The 14,825-nt window shown below is 25.7% G+C and overlaps 2 protein-coding genes across 4 annotated transcripts in view; one reads left to right on the top strand and one right to left on the bottom strand.

Moving 5' to 3' along the window:
- Positions 1-1,849: 1,849 nt before the first annotated feature.
- On the bottom strand, positions 1,850-10,651 carry LOC147815255 (uncharacterized). Its single transcript, XM_087156557.1, has 4 exons — positions 10,221-10,651; positions 4,762-5,034; positions 3,251-3,451; positions 1,850-2,238 (listed from the first exon to the last, which is right to left on the bottom strand). The coding sequence occupies exons 1-4, from the start codon at positions 10,521-10,523 to the stop codon at positions 1,915-1,917; spliced, it is 1,101 nt and encodes a 366-aa protein (XP_087012683.1). The 5' UTR covers positions 10,524-10,651; the 3' UTR covers positions 1,850-1,914.
- A 2,645-nt stretch (positions 10,652-13,296) lies between these two features.
- The window catches only part of LOC107452571 (uncharacterized), a 34,177-nt gene continuing 32,648 nt past the window's right edge, over positions 13,297-14,825 (top strand). Inside the window, exons 1-2 of one of the 3 annotated variants that reach the window (XM_071177483.2) lie at positions 13,490-13,817; positions 13,932-14,521. In XM_071177483.2, the coding sequence (XP_071033584.1) occupies positions 13,631-13,817; positions 13,932-14,521 (777 nt within the window). In that variant the 5' untranslated portion in view covers positions 13,490-13,630. Of the gene's footprint in view, positions 14,522-14,825 lie in introns of all 3 variants that reach the window. The other 2 variants (XM_071177481.2, XM_087157267.1) reach the window with 2 other exon arrangements.

The raw sequence follows: 14,825 nt of genomic DNA, 5'->3' as shown, positions 1-14,825 counted from the left end.
AAAATAATTAAATAAATGACAACAATTTGGCAAAAACTTTAAAGAGCATAAGAATATTATTCAATAAAATTTTAGGTTACTTTGAATTTTCGATTTCCTAGAAATGTACTTTTAAATCGTTACTTTTTTTGCTTAGTACTTGTACTTTTACTTGTACTTTTTACTCGTTACTTTTTAAAATATGAACTTTTTACTTTTTACTCGTTACTTTTTTTAAAAATACTTGTACTTTTACTCGTTACTTTTTAAAAGTAACGTTGCCATATATGATAAGGATTGTTCAAATAAAAAGAGAACACACAATATAACATGAAAGAAGATAAGAGGAGCACTGCCGACTGTGTAAAACTAACAAACCAGTTCACATGAGAGCATTTATAGTGAACGCTAAGTCAAGTTAAAAACACATGTCCAGAACAAAATAACATAAAGTATTACAATTTTAAGCGGCAGAATTCACTTTAAACATTTCTTAACTCATGTTAGAAAATAAGGGTAACTCTCCAATTACCTCTAATCAAAACATTCAATTAATTAAATCAACTGCATTTGATGTTAACATTTAAAGGATTAAAATGACACGAGCTAAATATTAATAAGACACTAATAACAATTTTTAAATTATTTAAGCAACAAGAAATCTAGGATTTAAGAAAAACATTACACTTAACTTTTAAATTTTTATAAGCTAATTATTTATTTTAGTTTTATCTTATTCTACAAAAAAAAATTTTTATACATACTACTAGATTATTTTTAAAATCGTCTTTTACCTGTTTTAAGAAAAAGAAATTATAGGTTTAGCCCCAGGATATAGAGTGCTCACCTCTAATGCAGACAACCTAGGTTTGATTCTTGACTCTCACAGCTAAGAACAGATATTTTGACTACAGTGCTCTTATTGCTCTTTGGCTAAACGTTAGGAGATTTTGTTTTCTCTCTATACTCACAGATACAGATTATTTTTAAATGAAAAAGAAAATAAAAAAATTCAATTTGATTAATTAATTATTTTCCTCCTTAGTTTCGAACAAAATGGAAGTTGTTTGTTTAAAATTACAAGGTTACAGGAGATACCAAATATTGTAATTAAATCCACAATGAAACTTATTAATATACAGTAAGAAGTATAAAGAAAGTAACAATAAATTTCAGTTAAACCAATAGCTTTTAGGAGTAGGGTACTAAGTGCACTTTATTTTTCATTTGGTTAGTTGAACAGATTATTCATTTTGAACACAAACCACAAGTGGCTTACTTTAGGTAGCTTATTAGACAATTTTGTAGCAAATGTAATGACTTTCAATAAAAAATGCTTCATTTCATTTTGCTTTATAGCTATTATAAGCTGTAAAAGTATGCATTCAGATAATATATGGTTCTACCAGTTTTAGTAACATGAATGTCATTGTAAAATGCTAATACTATCATAGCAAGAACCTTATAGAAAAACAAAAGCAGTATTAAAAAATTTATTTTATTTTGAGTAAAATTTTTAAACTGATTAAAGTTAAACTTGCTTTTTTTAATAAAAATAGTAAAGGAAATCAAATTAAAGTCTTTAGGAAATTACAGCACACTTTTAACTTATAACCAATGTGTCACTCATGTTATATAAGCCAGAGGTTTTCTGGGACGAAATAATCTATAAGCATTAAATTAGTTTTTTTTTGCTATTAAGTTAACTTTGAAACTAAAAAAGGAGAAATTAAATTTTATGTATTTAAACAGTTAACTAAAAAAAGAAATCTCAAGTCAAAAAAATTATTTGAACAATGTTTGAAATATAATGGAAAATTGAAAACTTAATAAAAGTAGTTTAAAAAACAGATGATCTAGTTTCAGAAAATGAAAATAAATACATTAAAAATTTATTGACAGTTGTGTATATAATAGCAGTCACAAGAATTTTGATTAATCTGGATGAGAAGCCATATGGGCAATAAGTGCATTTTGAGTATTGAACATGCTATCACATACTCTACAAATAAATTTTCCAGGGTGGGAGTGTTGTAAAGCATGAAATTGCAAGGATTGCTTAGTTGTAAATCTCTTTTTGCACACTGAACATTGAAAAGGGCGTTCTCCTGTATGTTTTCGCATGTGCACTTTTAAATTAGAATTGTAAACAGTAGAGTAAGAGCAATAAGAGCAGTTATAAGTCTTAACAGACTTTTCTTTTATTTCTAGAAGAAATGAAGTTTCACTATCATTCTTTAACAAACTACCTAGAAATAAAATGTGTTATTAATAGAATTTAATATGCATAATTGAGAGTAAACATTAAAAAAAAATTATTATTTAAAAACATTAAAATAAAAAGCAATGTCAAACATTTAGAAATCAAAACGTATGAAAAAAATATCTGTATGCAAATATTAAAAAATGTTACTAAGGTATTAAATACATTCAGAAAAAAGATTTAGAGTGCATTTAACTTTTACTAATTTGAATTTTCACAAATATTTTTCGATTTTAAGCTCAAAATATCTCAAATATTTTCATTGAAGCTTCATTCAGAATAAAATCATGGGATTTAACTTTTGCATTATGCATCTTTTGCATTATGCATACAGTTCTTATTCCTTCTATAGTTCTTAAGTACTCAAGCTTAAGTAAGAAATAAAATAAGGATTTTTGATAAATTTTAAAAGTTTAAGAAATCAATCGACAAAGGATAATTGTAATATATTTCCGAAAGTATTTTTAGTAATTTTTAATTAATAAGTAATAGGCATTATCTTGGAAAAAATATTACACATTTCAGACGAAACAGGGTTAATTACAGGTTTTTTTTTGGTAAACATCACAATAATTAAATTATTCAAATTAAAAATATAAGGCCATCACACCTTCCCACTGGTAACAAGTCATCTGGCATACATCTAAAAAATATTAATAAAAAAAAATTTAAATGGAAAAAAAAAGATACATCAAATTCTTCAATGATTGAAACAAATAGTGGCAATTGTCGAACTGAATAAGCCTTCTTTACTCTGCACTTACCCTTCATGTCTATCACTCTATGTTTATTACTTTGCAGCAAGTAACATTCTTTTATTGTATTTTATTTAACAGTAAAGTATTCCCGCAACAACCCACTGTGCGCCAGGAAAGTTGTGATTCTATTATTTTCTGACCAATTGCATAGGTATGGGAAAAGAAGCACAACTGGCCTTTACTTCCCAACCAAGCCAGTACCCACTGATCTGTAGCTGGGTGGGCTTCAAGGCACCACTGGGGTTTGTACCAGTCCTTCACACTGATAGCTCAGTCCATCAACCACTAAGTTATCACAACTCTTTCTAATGGTAATATTTTGTTCATTTATGCTGAGAAAGTATTTTGAGTCTGGAGAATTGCTTATTTCTATAACCTTCCTTAGAAGCAGATCACATTTATTTAAAAGCATTCTATTTAATCCGGGTTTCTCATGAATGGGGAAATATTGCTAAAATATAACAGAATAAATTAACTGGTGATATGATCAAAGTTTTTAGATTCAGTAATAAAAAGACAATCTTTTCACTGAATCTACTAGTTCCCTACAATTAAGAACAAGCACCATGGGTGATCATATGTCTATTTGCCAGTTTTAAGTGATATAAGTTTAATTGCAAGATAAAAATAAGTATAAGAAATTAATATTACACTTCCAATATGAGTTTAGATTTTGTCAATGCGTCTTTTACCTTCGTTCTTGAGCTACATAAGAGGCAATTCCTTAAATCCATTTCGTAGAACCGTTCAGTTAAGAAGTTTATTAATTTTTTAACTTATGATTTTGGTTGATTATTAATTTTCTGCTAGTTTAGTTCCGTTTAAAAGGAACCAATTAAAGGTAAGCAGTTTAAAAGGAAGCCTGTTGTATTAATTTAAGAAATGGGATGATGTTAAATGTTTTAAATTCTTTTTATTAACATCACTGAGGACATTTTTTTTCAAAGAAAAGAGCCGATTTCATATTGGGGGAATACACTCAGTTAATTCTAACAAATAGTGGACCCGATTAAAATTGATTGACAAGTTCTTACATAAATAAGTTAAATTTCATCTAATCTCATATGCATTGAAATGTGAATATTCTTTATATCATTTTCTAATTTATACTTATAAGAACTATTTAATCAAAAATAGTTTTTCAATATATTCATTAAACAATGTATTTTGTTTATAATATATATTAAAAAATGCAAAGAAATACTTTTTAATAGGTTTAATATTTAGTTAAATGTAAAATGAAATTAAAATTTTTTTTTCACATTTTTAATACCAGATGCAAATTTTCTGCAAGAATACATACTTTCATAAATTAACAAAAGTATTAATCAATTGTTTTTAAAATGTCACACACAACAACATACAAGCAACAATATTTTCCAACAGAATACTTAACATAAAAAAAGTCTATGCAACACAAACTTAATTTAACACTTCAAACCATACAGATTATCATGGCTAGTAGGAGATGCCAAAAAAATTGATGACAATTAAACCTAAAAAAATTGCACATTTTTATAGCAACAAAAATCAGTACCTATTTTGAAAAAAATATGTATAAGATATTTTGATTTATATCTCATATTAATCCCTACTGACCTTATCAGTAAGCACAAGTAAATAAATTAAATAATTAATTATCAACCCTAAGCTAAGTTCAAAGTAGGAGCTGGAAAATCTCATTCCCTTCATATTTTTTTCATCAAGAAGCATCATTCAATAGAGAAATGTTTCTATTAACTTGTTCAAATAGATTGGTTAGGAAGTATGGTTCAAATAATGAATTTTTAATCTTTGGTTTGTTTTATATTTGTTTCCACAAATTGAGCATTCATAAGGACGTTCTCCAGTATGTTTTCGTAAGTGCACTTTTAAATTTGTTGAATACTCAGTTGAATAAGAACAGAAGGAACATATAAAATATTTTCGACCTCTATTTTTCAAATCAGAGGGTAGTCTCTTGGAAAGATGGTAAATTTCTGAAATGAATAAATTAAATGTTAAAGTAATGACACATTTAAAGTACAACTTATATTAAGACATTTATAATTTGATATATTAATAAAAATGTATGAAATATATTTTAAATTTGATTCACTATAACACTTCTGCAATAAACATAGTTTTTAGTAAATAATTCATAAAATTTATTCCACACACTGAAAAAAGAATATAATTTATTTTCATTTACAGGACTTACTATAAGTTGGTATCACAATACTATTATCTAAATTATTATTACATGTGACCATTAATTTCCAGGGTTTATTTAACAACTCTTGAAGATATTATGCGAATTATATAGCCTTTTAATATGTTTAGAAGTAACCTTCACCAGGTGTAGTGTACTTCTATACTCTGTAAAAATTTCAGGAACAACTTTTATAGTTCTCATCCAGAGTACCCTTCAATTTTGACCATAGGGTATAAGACCATGGCATTCTAACTTCTCGTTCTTTAGCAAATATTTTGATTTCAGGAGTTGTGGCGATAAATTATTGATGATACTCATGAGACAAAGTTCTTTCAGATTTTTGTTTCAGAAACTGAAAAAACTTGCTAAAGGCGTCATGTTTTAGGATGTCTAAGTCACTCAGAATACCCTAACATTAGAATTGAAGAGCATTCTGAAAGAAGACTTTAAAATCTGTTGCTGAAATTTTTACAGTTGAGTTAAAAAATACATAATATCAGCAGTAGGTTACTTTGAAAAATATTAGATATGTGTGTAATTCACTTTTTTTCCACAAGTTATTAAATCATACTGAAAATTAGGATGCACCTAATATACTCAATAAAATAAAAGGATTAAAATATTATAAAAGTAAATCCTGATTCCTTCTATTATACTAGTTATAACTTAGTGAATAAATTTTCTTTCAATTTATAGAGTCAAAATTATAACAAGCAAACCGTATTATAACAAGAATCAGTACTAAAAATTAGGATGCACCTAATATACTCAATAAAATAAAAGGATTAAAATATTATAAAAGAAAATCCTTACCTAATTTCTTACATTACACTATTTTGAACTCAGTGAAAAGGATTAAATTTTCCTTCAATTTTTAATAATATACATAAGTCAGAATTATAACAAGTAAATTAAGCTTTTTTTTAAAAAAAAAATACTCTACCCTTATCTTGAAACTTTCAGATGACATTATGCTTAAAAATTTTACTATAAAAACATTTTAAATCATACTTTTTTTTAAAAGCATAAAAAAACAAATTTTTACATGAACCATGAAACTTAAACTGAATATCAGACTTCAATCTTCATTAATTATACAACTAGAAATTGGTTTTAGTATGCATTCTTAAGTGAAATTTTAATTTTTGAACATGTTTGTTTTTGTTTTCACAATGAACACATTAAAAAGGATGATACAGTTGAATAAGAACAGTAAAAGCATGTTAGGTGCTTCTCAACTTAATTTATTACTTCACAAGTAGGCTTCTTAAAAGTAATGACACTTTCTGAAATAAAAAAAGTAGAATTAATTGATAATTAAATTAGTATAATAATTTCAGAGACATAGCTTGTTAAGGAGAATTAAATTTAATGTTCTAGCTTTTCCTAAGCAAAATTTGTCTTAGAAAAATAGCAATTTAGTCTCCTTTTAAAAAAAAAAAAACTTTCAATAGAAACATAAAGCTTATTAAACCATTGTTGTTGTTCCATTTTTCTTTTCTGTTTTTTTTTTTTAAATTTTAATGCATCATTTTTAAAATAAAGGGGAAAAATAAGCATTTGATAGTGTTGCAAAATTCAGCACATATTTTTAATTAAATACCAAACATTTATTAAATAAAGCTGAAATTATAGAATCCAGATTAAATATCTAAACACAATATATTGCCTGCATGTAGAATATTACACAATATTAAATGTGCAAAGTGCAAATATTTTATGTCAGGGGAATTATTTTTAAAACAAGACGTGGTCATAAATTCATATTCATAATAAACAGAACTAAAATTTATTAACTCCCTATTTTACAGAAGTTTCAGAAACGTGAATTACAATAAGCAATAAAATAATACTTTTTGCATCCAATTAAAAATAACATGTTTAAGAAAACTAGAACATTTTATATTGACAACCATTGAACTGATAGGTAATCTACAATTGGGAGATTTCCTATAGTGATGACAGATTTTGGAAATACTTAAAAATTTTATTTATGATATAAAATGTACTATTTGTACATGCAAACAAAACGAGTTTTTCGCAAAATATTTTTTCTATTTTTCCCTTGGAAGTAAAAGTAACATCATGTGCTGTCTAAAAAGAAAAATAACTTTAGATTAGTCATTTATGAATAATAATAATTCCAGAGGAATGATTTGATAAAATTTATTTACTTCCCAGAATCTAGTTTTTAGAAAGATAATTTTTTTACAATCTCTTAAAGGAAAATAACAAATTCAGTAAATTTAATTAGTGTGACAATATTTATATTTTGCCTTGAATACTAGATCAAAAGTTTTAATACATTTTTCAGAAAATATAACTTCATTTATGTTTTTAATTTTGTAAACCAGATAAATAAATATTATTATCACAGTAATTGTTCATTAAATACATTTTAAATCGAAAATAAAACATTGGTAGAACACAAACCAGATATTCAATAATCCAAATGAGTAATCAGTTAAGGCCTGATGAGCTAAAGTCAAGGATATATCTAAATATTTTGAATATTAGTTTTGGACTTAAAATCTTTAGTTGATACTCCAACAAAAACATCAAAAGGCTGTTCAAATCTACTTCCGTGGGGGATTGTCAAAGTATACTTAATATTTAATGAAGCATTATGCCATTACACTGATTGTTGCATGCATGACAAACAAATACACAATTGTAAATAGAGATTAGGTTCAATCATCTTTGAATTTTTCTTTACTGTGAACATACAAATACATAACATATAAAAAATAATTCAAAAAATTTCAGTTTCATTTCAAGTCAACTATAATTCTCAAATGACATTTTATATACATATAAACATAGGTAATAAACTTTCAGCTTCTATAAATTATGTTAAATAAAATATTAATTAATTTATAGAAATTCATAACAATAATAAATAGAAACTTAATATAGTGTTAATTTGTTTTCATTGAAACAAGCTGAATAAATAAATATACAATATAACTTTCAGTTAAGGTTGCATGAAATTTTTGCAAATATATATATTTTGTTAATTGCTAAGTTTCAGGCAATAAGAAAGATACCTGAAAGTCAAATAACATTAAATACTGTAGTTATTTAATTTTAAGGTTAGCAACAAATTATTTTCCAGTTTCCTTACAATGGTTGTTCTGTGGTGATGTTTTTCATTAAAAATGTTCTTTTGAACTAAAAAATGTACACAGGAGAAGAAGTTTTAATTACTTTTATAGTTGTAACATAAACCGGCCCCCTGAGTTTAAAGGAAAAAGCAAGATTTAGAGGTGTAGCAGAATAGGTTCTGTTTGAAATGGGTTTAACATCCACCTCTGCCTCAACCACTAATAGTAAAGCGGAAGATAGTTTTTTCTTTCTTTTTAAGATTATAATTGGTCTATTGTTGCATTTTTTCACTATTTATTAACAGTGCTGCATTATTTATCAAGTTATTTCTTTCAGAATTCATTTACATAATCTATATAGATTATGTAAGCATATTTTGAGATAGTGATTAACGAAGAAATAAAATGGAGGAGCAGGAGGCAGTGCACAGAACTAACAATCGGTTCAGATGACATAGCTCCTTGCTATCACTTTGCTCCTTAAACACAGGCAGTGAAGCTTAGTACATACAGTGCTCTGTTATGGCTGTTTTTTTTAAAGGCCCTGTGTCTGTAGTCTCATAAAATTATACTTTTTTGCAAATAATATGCTATTTAAATAACTGATGTGAGCTTTCAACAATTACTCATGACCATAAGGTCAAGTTTAGCTTATCCTTAGCTAGTACTCACTATGTTACTTTTAAAAATAGTTCAAAAAAAGCCACAGTTTTGATAAAATGAAAAGCGTTTGTGGTCTAATTTTTTTAATATTTATAAAGTTAATACAATGCTGCCCTATCTGGGCTCATAAAAATTTGCAAAAACTGAGAATAAGGCAGTGATTTTGGTAATTTTCTTCTAGGAGGAAAAATGTTACCAAATTGACGATTTTTAAAAAAAAGTTTAATAACTTTTAAAATATTTTAATTATTTGTATATTCGAAAAATCAGATAATTTTTTACAGCAAGATGCCATATACAGTTTAAAATGGTAGCTTTGCTTCAAATGTAAGGTATTTAAACTACAGCTTTTTTATTTACCTTGGCGAAAGAGTATCGAAAAGCCTCGTTAAAGCTGAGTATGTTGCTCAAGCTGTAAACAGTTTTTCTGGTACAGCATCCCGTACAGAGCTGTTCACCGGTTTAGTTATGTATTTGAGGAGCTAGACTTCTTCTCTTTCCAACATTCTTTGCCTTGAACAATCAGGGCTTATTGAACAATACAAAACAAGTGTTATTGAACAATGCCTTTTTATACAAAATCGGTTAAGAAGTTTTGCATGTAATTCTCAGTGAAATTAGGAAAAAAAAAGAAATTATATCAGTTACAGGTGGTTTCTATGACCTGCAAAAACATATCTCCAGAAATAAAAAAACAATAGATGATAAATGAAGAAACCATAATAGATTTTAGGTTAAAATTTACAATTTATTAATTTTACGTAATATGCTTTCAAATTTATTCGCACATTATTCCTATCATAACAAAAATTGCAAGATGTATGAAACTTGATTGACGTATAAAATACTTCACTTGTAAGTAAAACAATCTGTAAAACAAATTAAAGTCAAAACATTAAGCTCAAATGAATTAAACACAAAATTAATTTTAATATTAGATATTAGCATTGAGAAAAAGACAACATAGTATATAATAATAAGTGATCAAAATTCAGGATTACTATCCAGCAAATTTCTAAGACCCAGTTTAAGCATGAACTGAATGTAATGATTATACAATAAATATATAATAACACTCATTTCTTCGAAAAATGTTGTGTTTTACAGCTCCTTTCTGGTATAAAATTTTCAGTATAGAAATCAAACAAAAATAAATATTTAATTTGCAAATAATTAATAGTATTAAAATTGGAATTTTAAACAGCACTAGAATTTGGAAAACAATTTTTAAAGTATTTTCAAACTTAACCATTTCATTAATAAGGAATTACATGAACACCATAGTTTTTATATTTTGTGTGAGTTAACATATGTCCTCTTAACACATACTGACGAGTAAATGTTTTAGGGCATAGCCTACACTTAAAAGGACGTTCACCGGAATGTTTCATCATGTGTCTTTGTAATGATTGTTTAGTAGTAAACTGCTTATTACACATTGCACAGTGAAATGGACGTTCTCCAGTATGAGTACGCATATGTACTTTAATGTTTGAGTTAAAGTTTGAAGAATAAGGACAGTAAGGACAAGCAAATATCTTATCAAACCCAACTGACATCATTTCAAAAGATTCATTATCTTCATTATAACCGGAACCTGTAAGAAATTATTCATTTGATTTAACGAAAATAGATGAAATGTCATTGATAATAATAAATGTCATCATTAATGTCAATGTCATTGATAACAATAAATTTCATCATTCTTAATACAAATTATTCCATCATTTTTATTAAAATATATATATATATATTTTAAAAAAGTTCACATTTATTTAGAAAATGAAAAAAATTGCATTTATCATTTAACATAAATGTTGTACAAAAAATTTCTTAAAAGCTTGATTTTTCAAATTAAAAAATCTCTTTTGATTAAATAGATTTTTCCCAATTAATGGAACTTCATCTTAATAACTTTAAATTCATATAGAATAGCAAACTAGATCATTTTCATATTTTACAACAAATAGAAAACATTAAATTACAATTTAAATTATTCTCTAGAGATAATAAACAGTTACTTAAAATGTAATAAATAATCGAGAATCTAAGAAAAAATATTTAATAAAGGTAAGAAAAAAATTTATTAAAAAAAAGACTACATAAATATAATAAGAAATTATTACTTTTACTATCAGCATTGTAATTTAAAACTAAAATATGTCTTAATCTAATGTACTATCTAAATAAAAATATAAATCTTATGTTACATTTTAAAACAGAATTTTAAGGTTAAAAAAGTAAAAATACTATAAGTTCTAGATAAAGATATAACAATTGAATCATATTGTATAAGGAAGATTTTCTCAGGACCTACATAACTACTAAGTAACCTTTACTTGGTTATCAGAAAAAACATTAAAAATATTATTAATGAAAACATAAAGCAATAAATAATAAAGTATCTAGTTTGCATCAAATGTTGTAATTCAGTTTATATCAATTAACTATTTAAATACATTCATATTTATCTTTATAAATAAGAAATTACAATACACAATTAAATCACATTATTAAACTTAACATAAATGTGAAAATGTTTTTCTTTTTTACATGAAAATACAAGTAAAATGAAAAGACAAAGTAAATACAAATCAATTTTAAACATGATAGGATTTTGATAATTAAAACCCAAAGGTTATATAAGGCTTATAATTGTTTAGTAATTCTATCTTGTGTAAAATTGAAAATTTTAAAGGTAATCTTTATTAAGTAAATAATATTTTATAAGCTGACTTTTTTCAGTTCCTAAACATTATTTATGCATTAAAAATGTTTTTCATAGGTGGTTTAAAGGAAAGCTCTTTCACAAAATGTTTAAAAAGCTCTTTTTTCTAATTAACCAATTAAAACTAAAACAAATAAATAAATGCATCAAGTTTACTTAACATCAAATGTCAGGATTTGTTTTGCAGCAGTCATTAATTATTTTATACAATAAAATTTAACTTTATAAGAAAAATATATTAAATCTGCATTTAACGTGAATTGTAAATAAATTATTTCATTAGAAATACTTTTAAACATTAGGATAGAAAAATGTGCTTCGTTTTAATAAAAGTTTAAAGAAAAGCCTTTATTTCAAGTTTTCAAATCTTTTTTTTCTTGTTATAATGTTAGATAACAAATTAATAAGTAAAATCTCTTAAAAATATAATTATGCAGCTAATATTTAAAGTTTCAATTGAAATTTCTAATCAGTACATAATATTGTGGTAAGCTATTCTACGATTCTTCTTAAAATGGGAAACGTTTACAATAAGCGTTTACATTGAGCCGTTTTCCAAATATTCATAAAATCATTTGAGGAATATAGTAGCCTCTAACATAAGTGAAAGCAACTTAATAATTATAACAGTCTCAAAAAATCTCACTTTCTGCATTATCAGAAGAATCATCATTTAGATAAGAAAAGAAAAAAAAGAGTAAAACTCTTTATAAAGTATAATAAGCAATGGTGGGCAATCTTCACTTTGTTTAAAATAATGTTTCCCAAACAAATGTACGCAATTTTTTTATTTAAAAAAAAAAAAAAAAAAGATGCATATAATCAAATAAAGATGTAATTTTAAAAAAACTATTCATCTGAAGCAAAAGCTCACAATTATTGAATGCATTTTTAAAAAAAATTAAGCATCTAAATAATAAAATCAAAAGAAATTAGCTATTTTGTGAATCTTAATTGATTTCAACTTAATTATAGTAGAAATGAAAAAAATTAAAATCAAATAAGCATTTGCTTTTCATGTATACGTTTTTAATTCTTTCATTTTTTCCAGTACAAAATCAGTTATATTAATTTTCTAAATCAAATTCACAGCTCAATTTTCACTTTTATAAATAAATCTGGAACAGCTTTTTTTATAGTAGACCAAATATAAAAGTATAACTTCAAATGTAAAGAAAACCGATCTATTGCATTTTAAAAAAGGAAGGGAAAAAAAATTTTGTTTTCAAATCTTATTCTTTCTTGTTTTATAAGTATTATGAATTCGTAAGTTTTTCATTCACATGTCATATTCGCAAAAATTTAACAATTTGTAAATAGACGACAAAGGAAACGATTTTCTATGACACTGAAGTTAAGAAAACTACGATTGAATAGAATCATCAGTTAATTTTAAATCATTGAATTGAATTGGAATATGGACGACAAATTCATCAAAGCAGACGCATTATTTATTTTTTAATTGTTAATTTGGAGTGTAGATAATTATAACTCAGCATTATATATATAGAGTATTCTTGCTTTTAACTTTCTATGTGTTTAAAAAGAAGAATGCGGTTCAGAACTAACTGTGAAAAGCTGTTTTTTTATAAAGTTACTTATCTGGCAATGCATTTTCACTTTTAAATTCGTTTTTTGTTTCTCTTTTTCCTTGTTTAGTAATGTTTTCTGTCACCTGTCGCAACATGTTTTTACGTTATTTTTTCTCTTTATAACTAATATTTTTTTAAGGAAAAAATTATATATAATTTATATATTACCACTGCAGATTATTTTTTTTTTGTACTAGTATTAATACTTATTTCAAAGATTATTTAACTTATGGAATAAGAAGTTTGTAATCTGTGTTTTGTTGAATTTATTTTAAAAGAATTATTTGTACGACTTTATTGTTTGTTAGAGTGGTATAGTGACGTATGAAAAGTTTTCTTATGCTTTAAAATGAAGGCATCGCATTTGTTTCATGCAATTGTTATGAGCTATTTACTTTGTGCTAACTGTACTGAAATTGATTTAAGTCTTTCGGAAAAGTTTAAAGAAGGAGAGAACCATTACAACAATTTAGTTGGTAAAGTAGCGCCTTACGGTGAATGCTGGAAAGCAGCATTACAAGAACTACATTTGGGGTGTAAGCATTTAACAGAAGATGTTCAAAGCCGTTTAGCTCTATCATTCGCCAATTGTTTTTTAAAACACTCTCTAACTATAGAATGTTTTTGTCCTAAATATTCTCACATTTCAGATTGTTTGATAAAATGTCCGAAAGAAGTCTTTCCTACGTACAGAGAATTTTTCACTCATACTCAAAGTATTTGTCATTACTTGCAGCATAGGGAATGGCAAGAACAGACTGAGAAAACTGTGATATTATTAACAGAAAGTGCTGATAGTGTTAGCAAGAAGTTAGATGCATCAAGTGAGTCCCAATCAAAGATAATTAATTTACAGCAAATTTCTTTGCAAGAACAGCAAAAGCTAATTACAAATGGTAAAACTTTAAGTTCTGAACTTCAAATATCTAGAAGTCATGCTAGAGAACTTTTTGAAGATTTTAAGTCAACAACTAAGGAACATCGTCATCTGATTTTCGAAATATTTGATCGTATAAAAGCCTTACAAAGTTTTGTTTTAGGAGAATTTACTAACGTATTTACAATTGCATATTATATTGTTGGAATAATTATGATTTATATTTTAACATCTGTTCATCGTACAGCAAACGCTAGAATTTGGTTGTTGATTATTTTATCAGCAAATGCAGTGTTTGAAAAGATATTAGCTTCTTATTCTTTAGATGAAGAATTAACCAAATTATTGCCTTTAGATGTAAATGTAAGCCTATTTTTTTTAAAAATACCATTTAATTGCTGATTGCTCATATTTTGTAAAGAGTGATTTTTTCTTTATTAAGTGCATGTTCAAAGTACTGAAGAAAAAAAAGATCCCAAATGGAAAAACTATAAATGCAATTTTAAAAAAATAAAACATTATTAACATTTTAAGATAAATTACTAAAAAATCCAGGGGTTCATAAAATGGGAATTGCTGGTGCACTTGCACTTTTTTGGTTGAAAAAGTCTTGTGGTTAGATAATTTTGTGAAATCTTTACTGAATCTGCCATCTTGATCTTATATT

This window comes from Parasteatoda tepidariorum, chromosome 2, assembly GCF_982258835.1.
Source record: "Parasteatoda tepidariorum strain Cologne lab strain chromosome 2, Ptep-v5.0, whole genome shotgun sequence".
In the NCBI taxonomy this organism is placed as follows: domain Eukaryota; kingdom Metazoa; phylum Arthropoda; class Arachnida; order Araneae; family Theridiidae; genus Parasteatoda; species Parasteatoda tepidariorum.
Note: the sequence above shows the minus strand (reverse complement) of the source record. Positions and strands in the feature narration are given on the sequence as shown.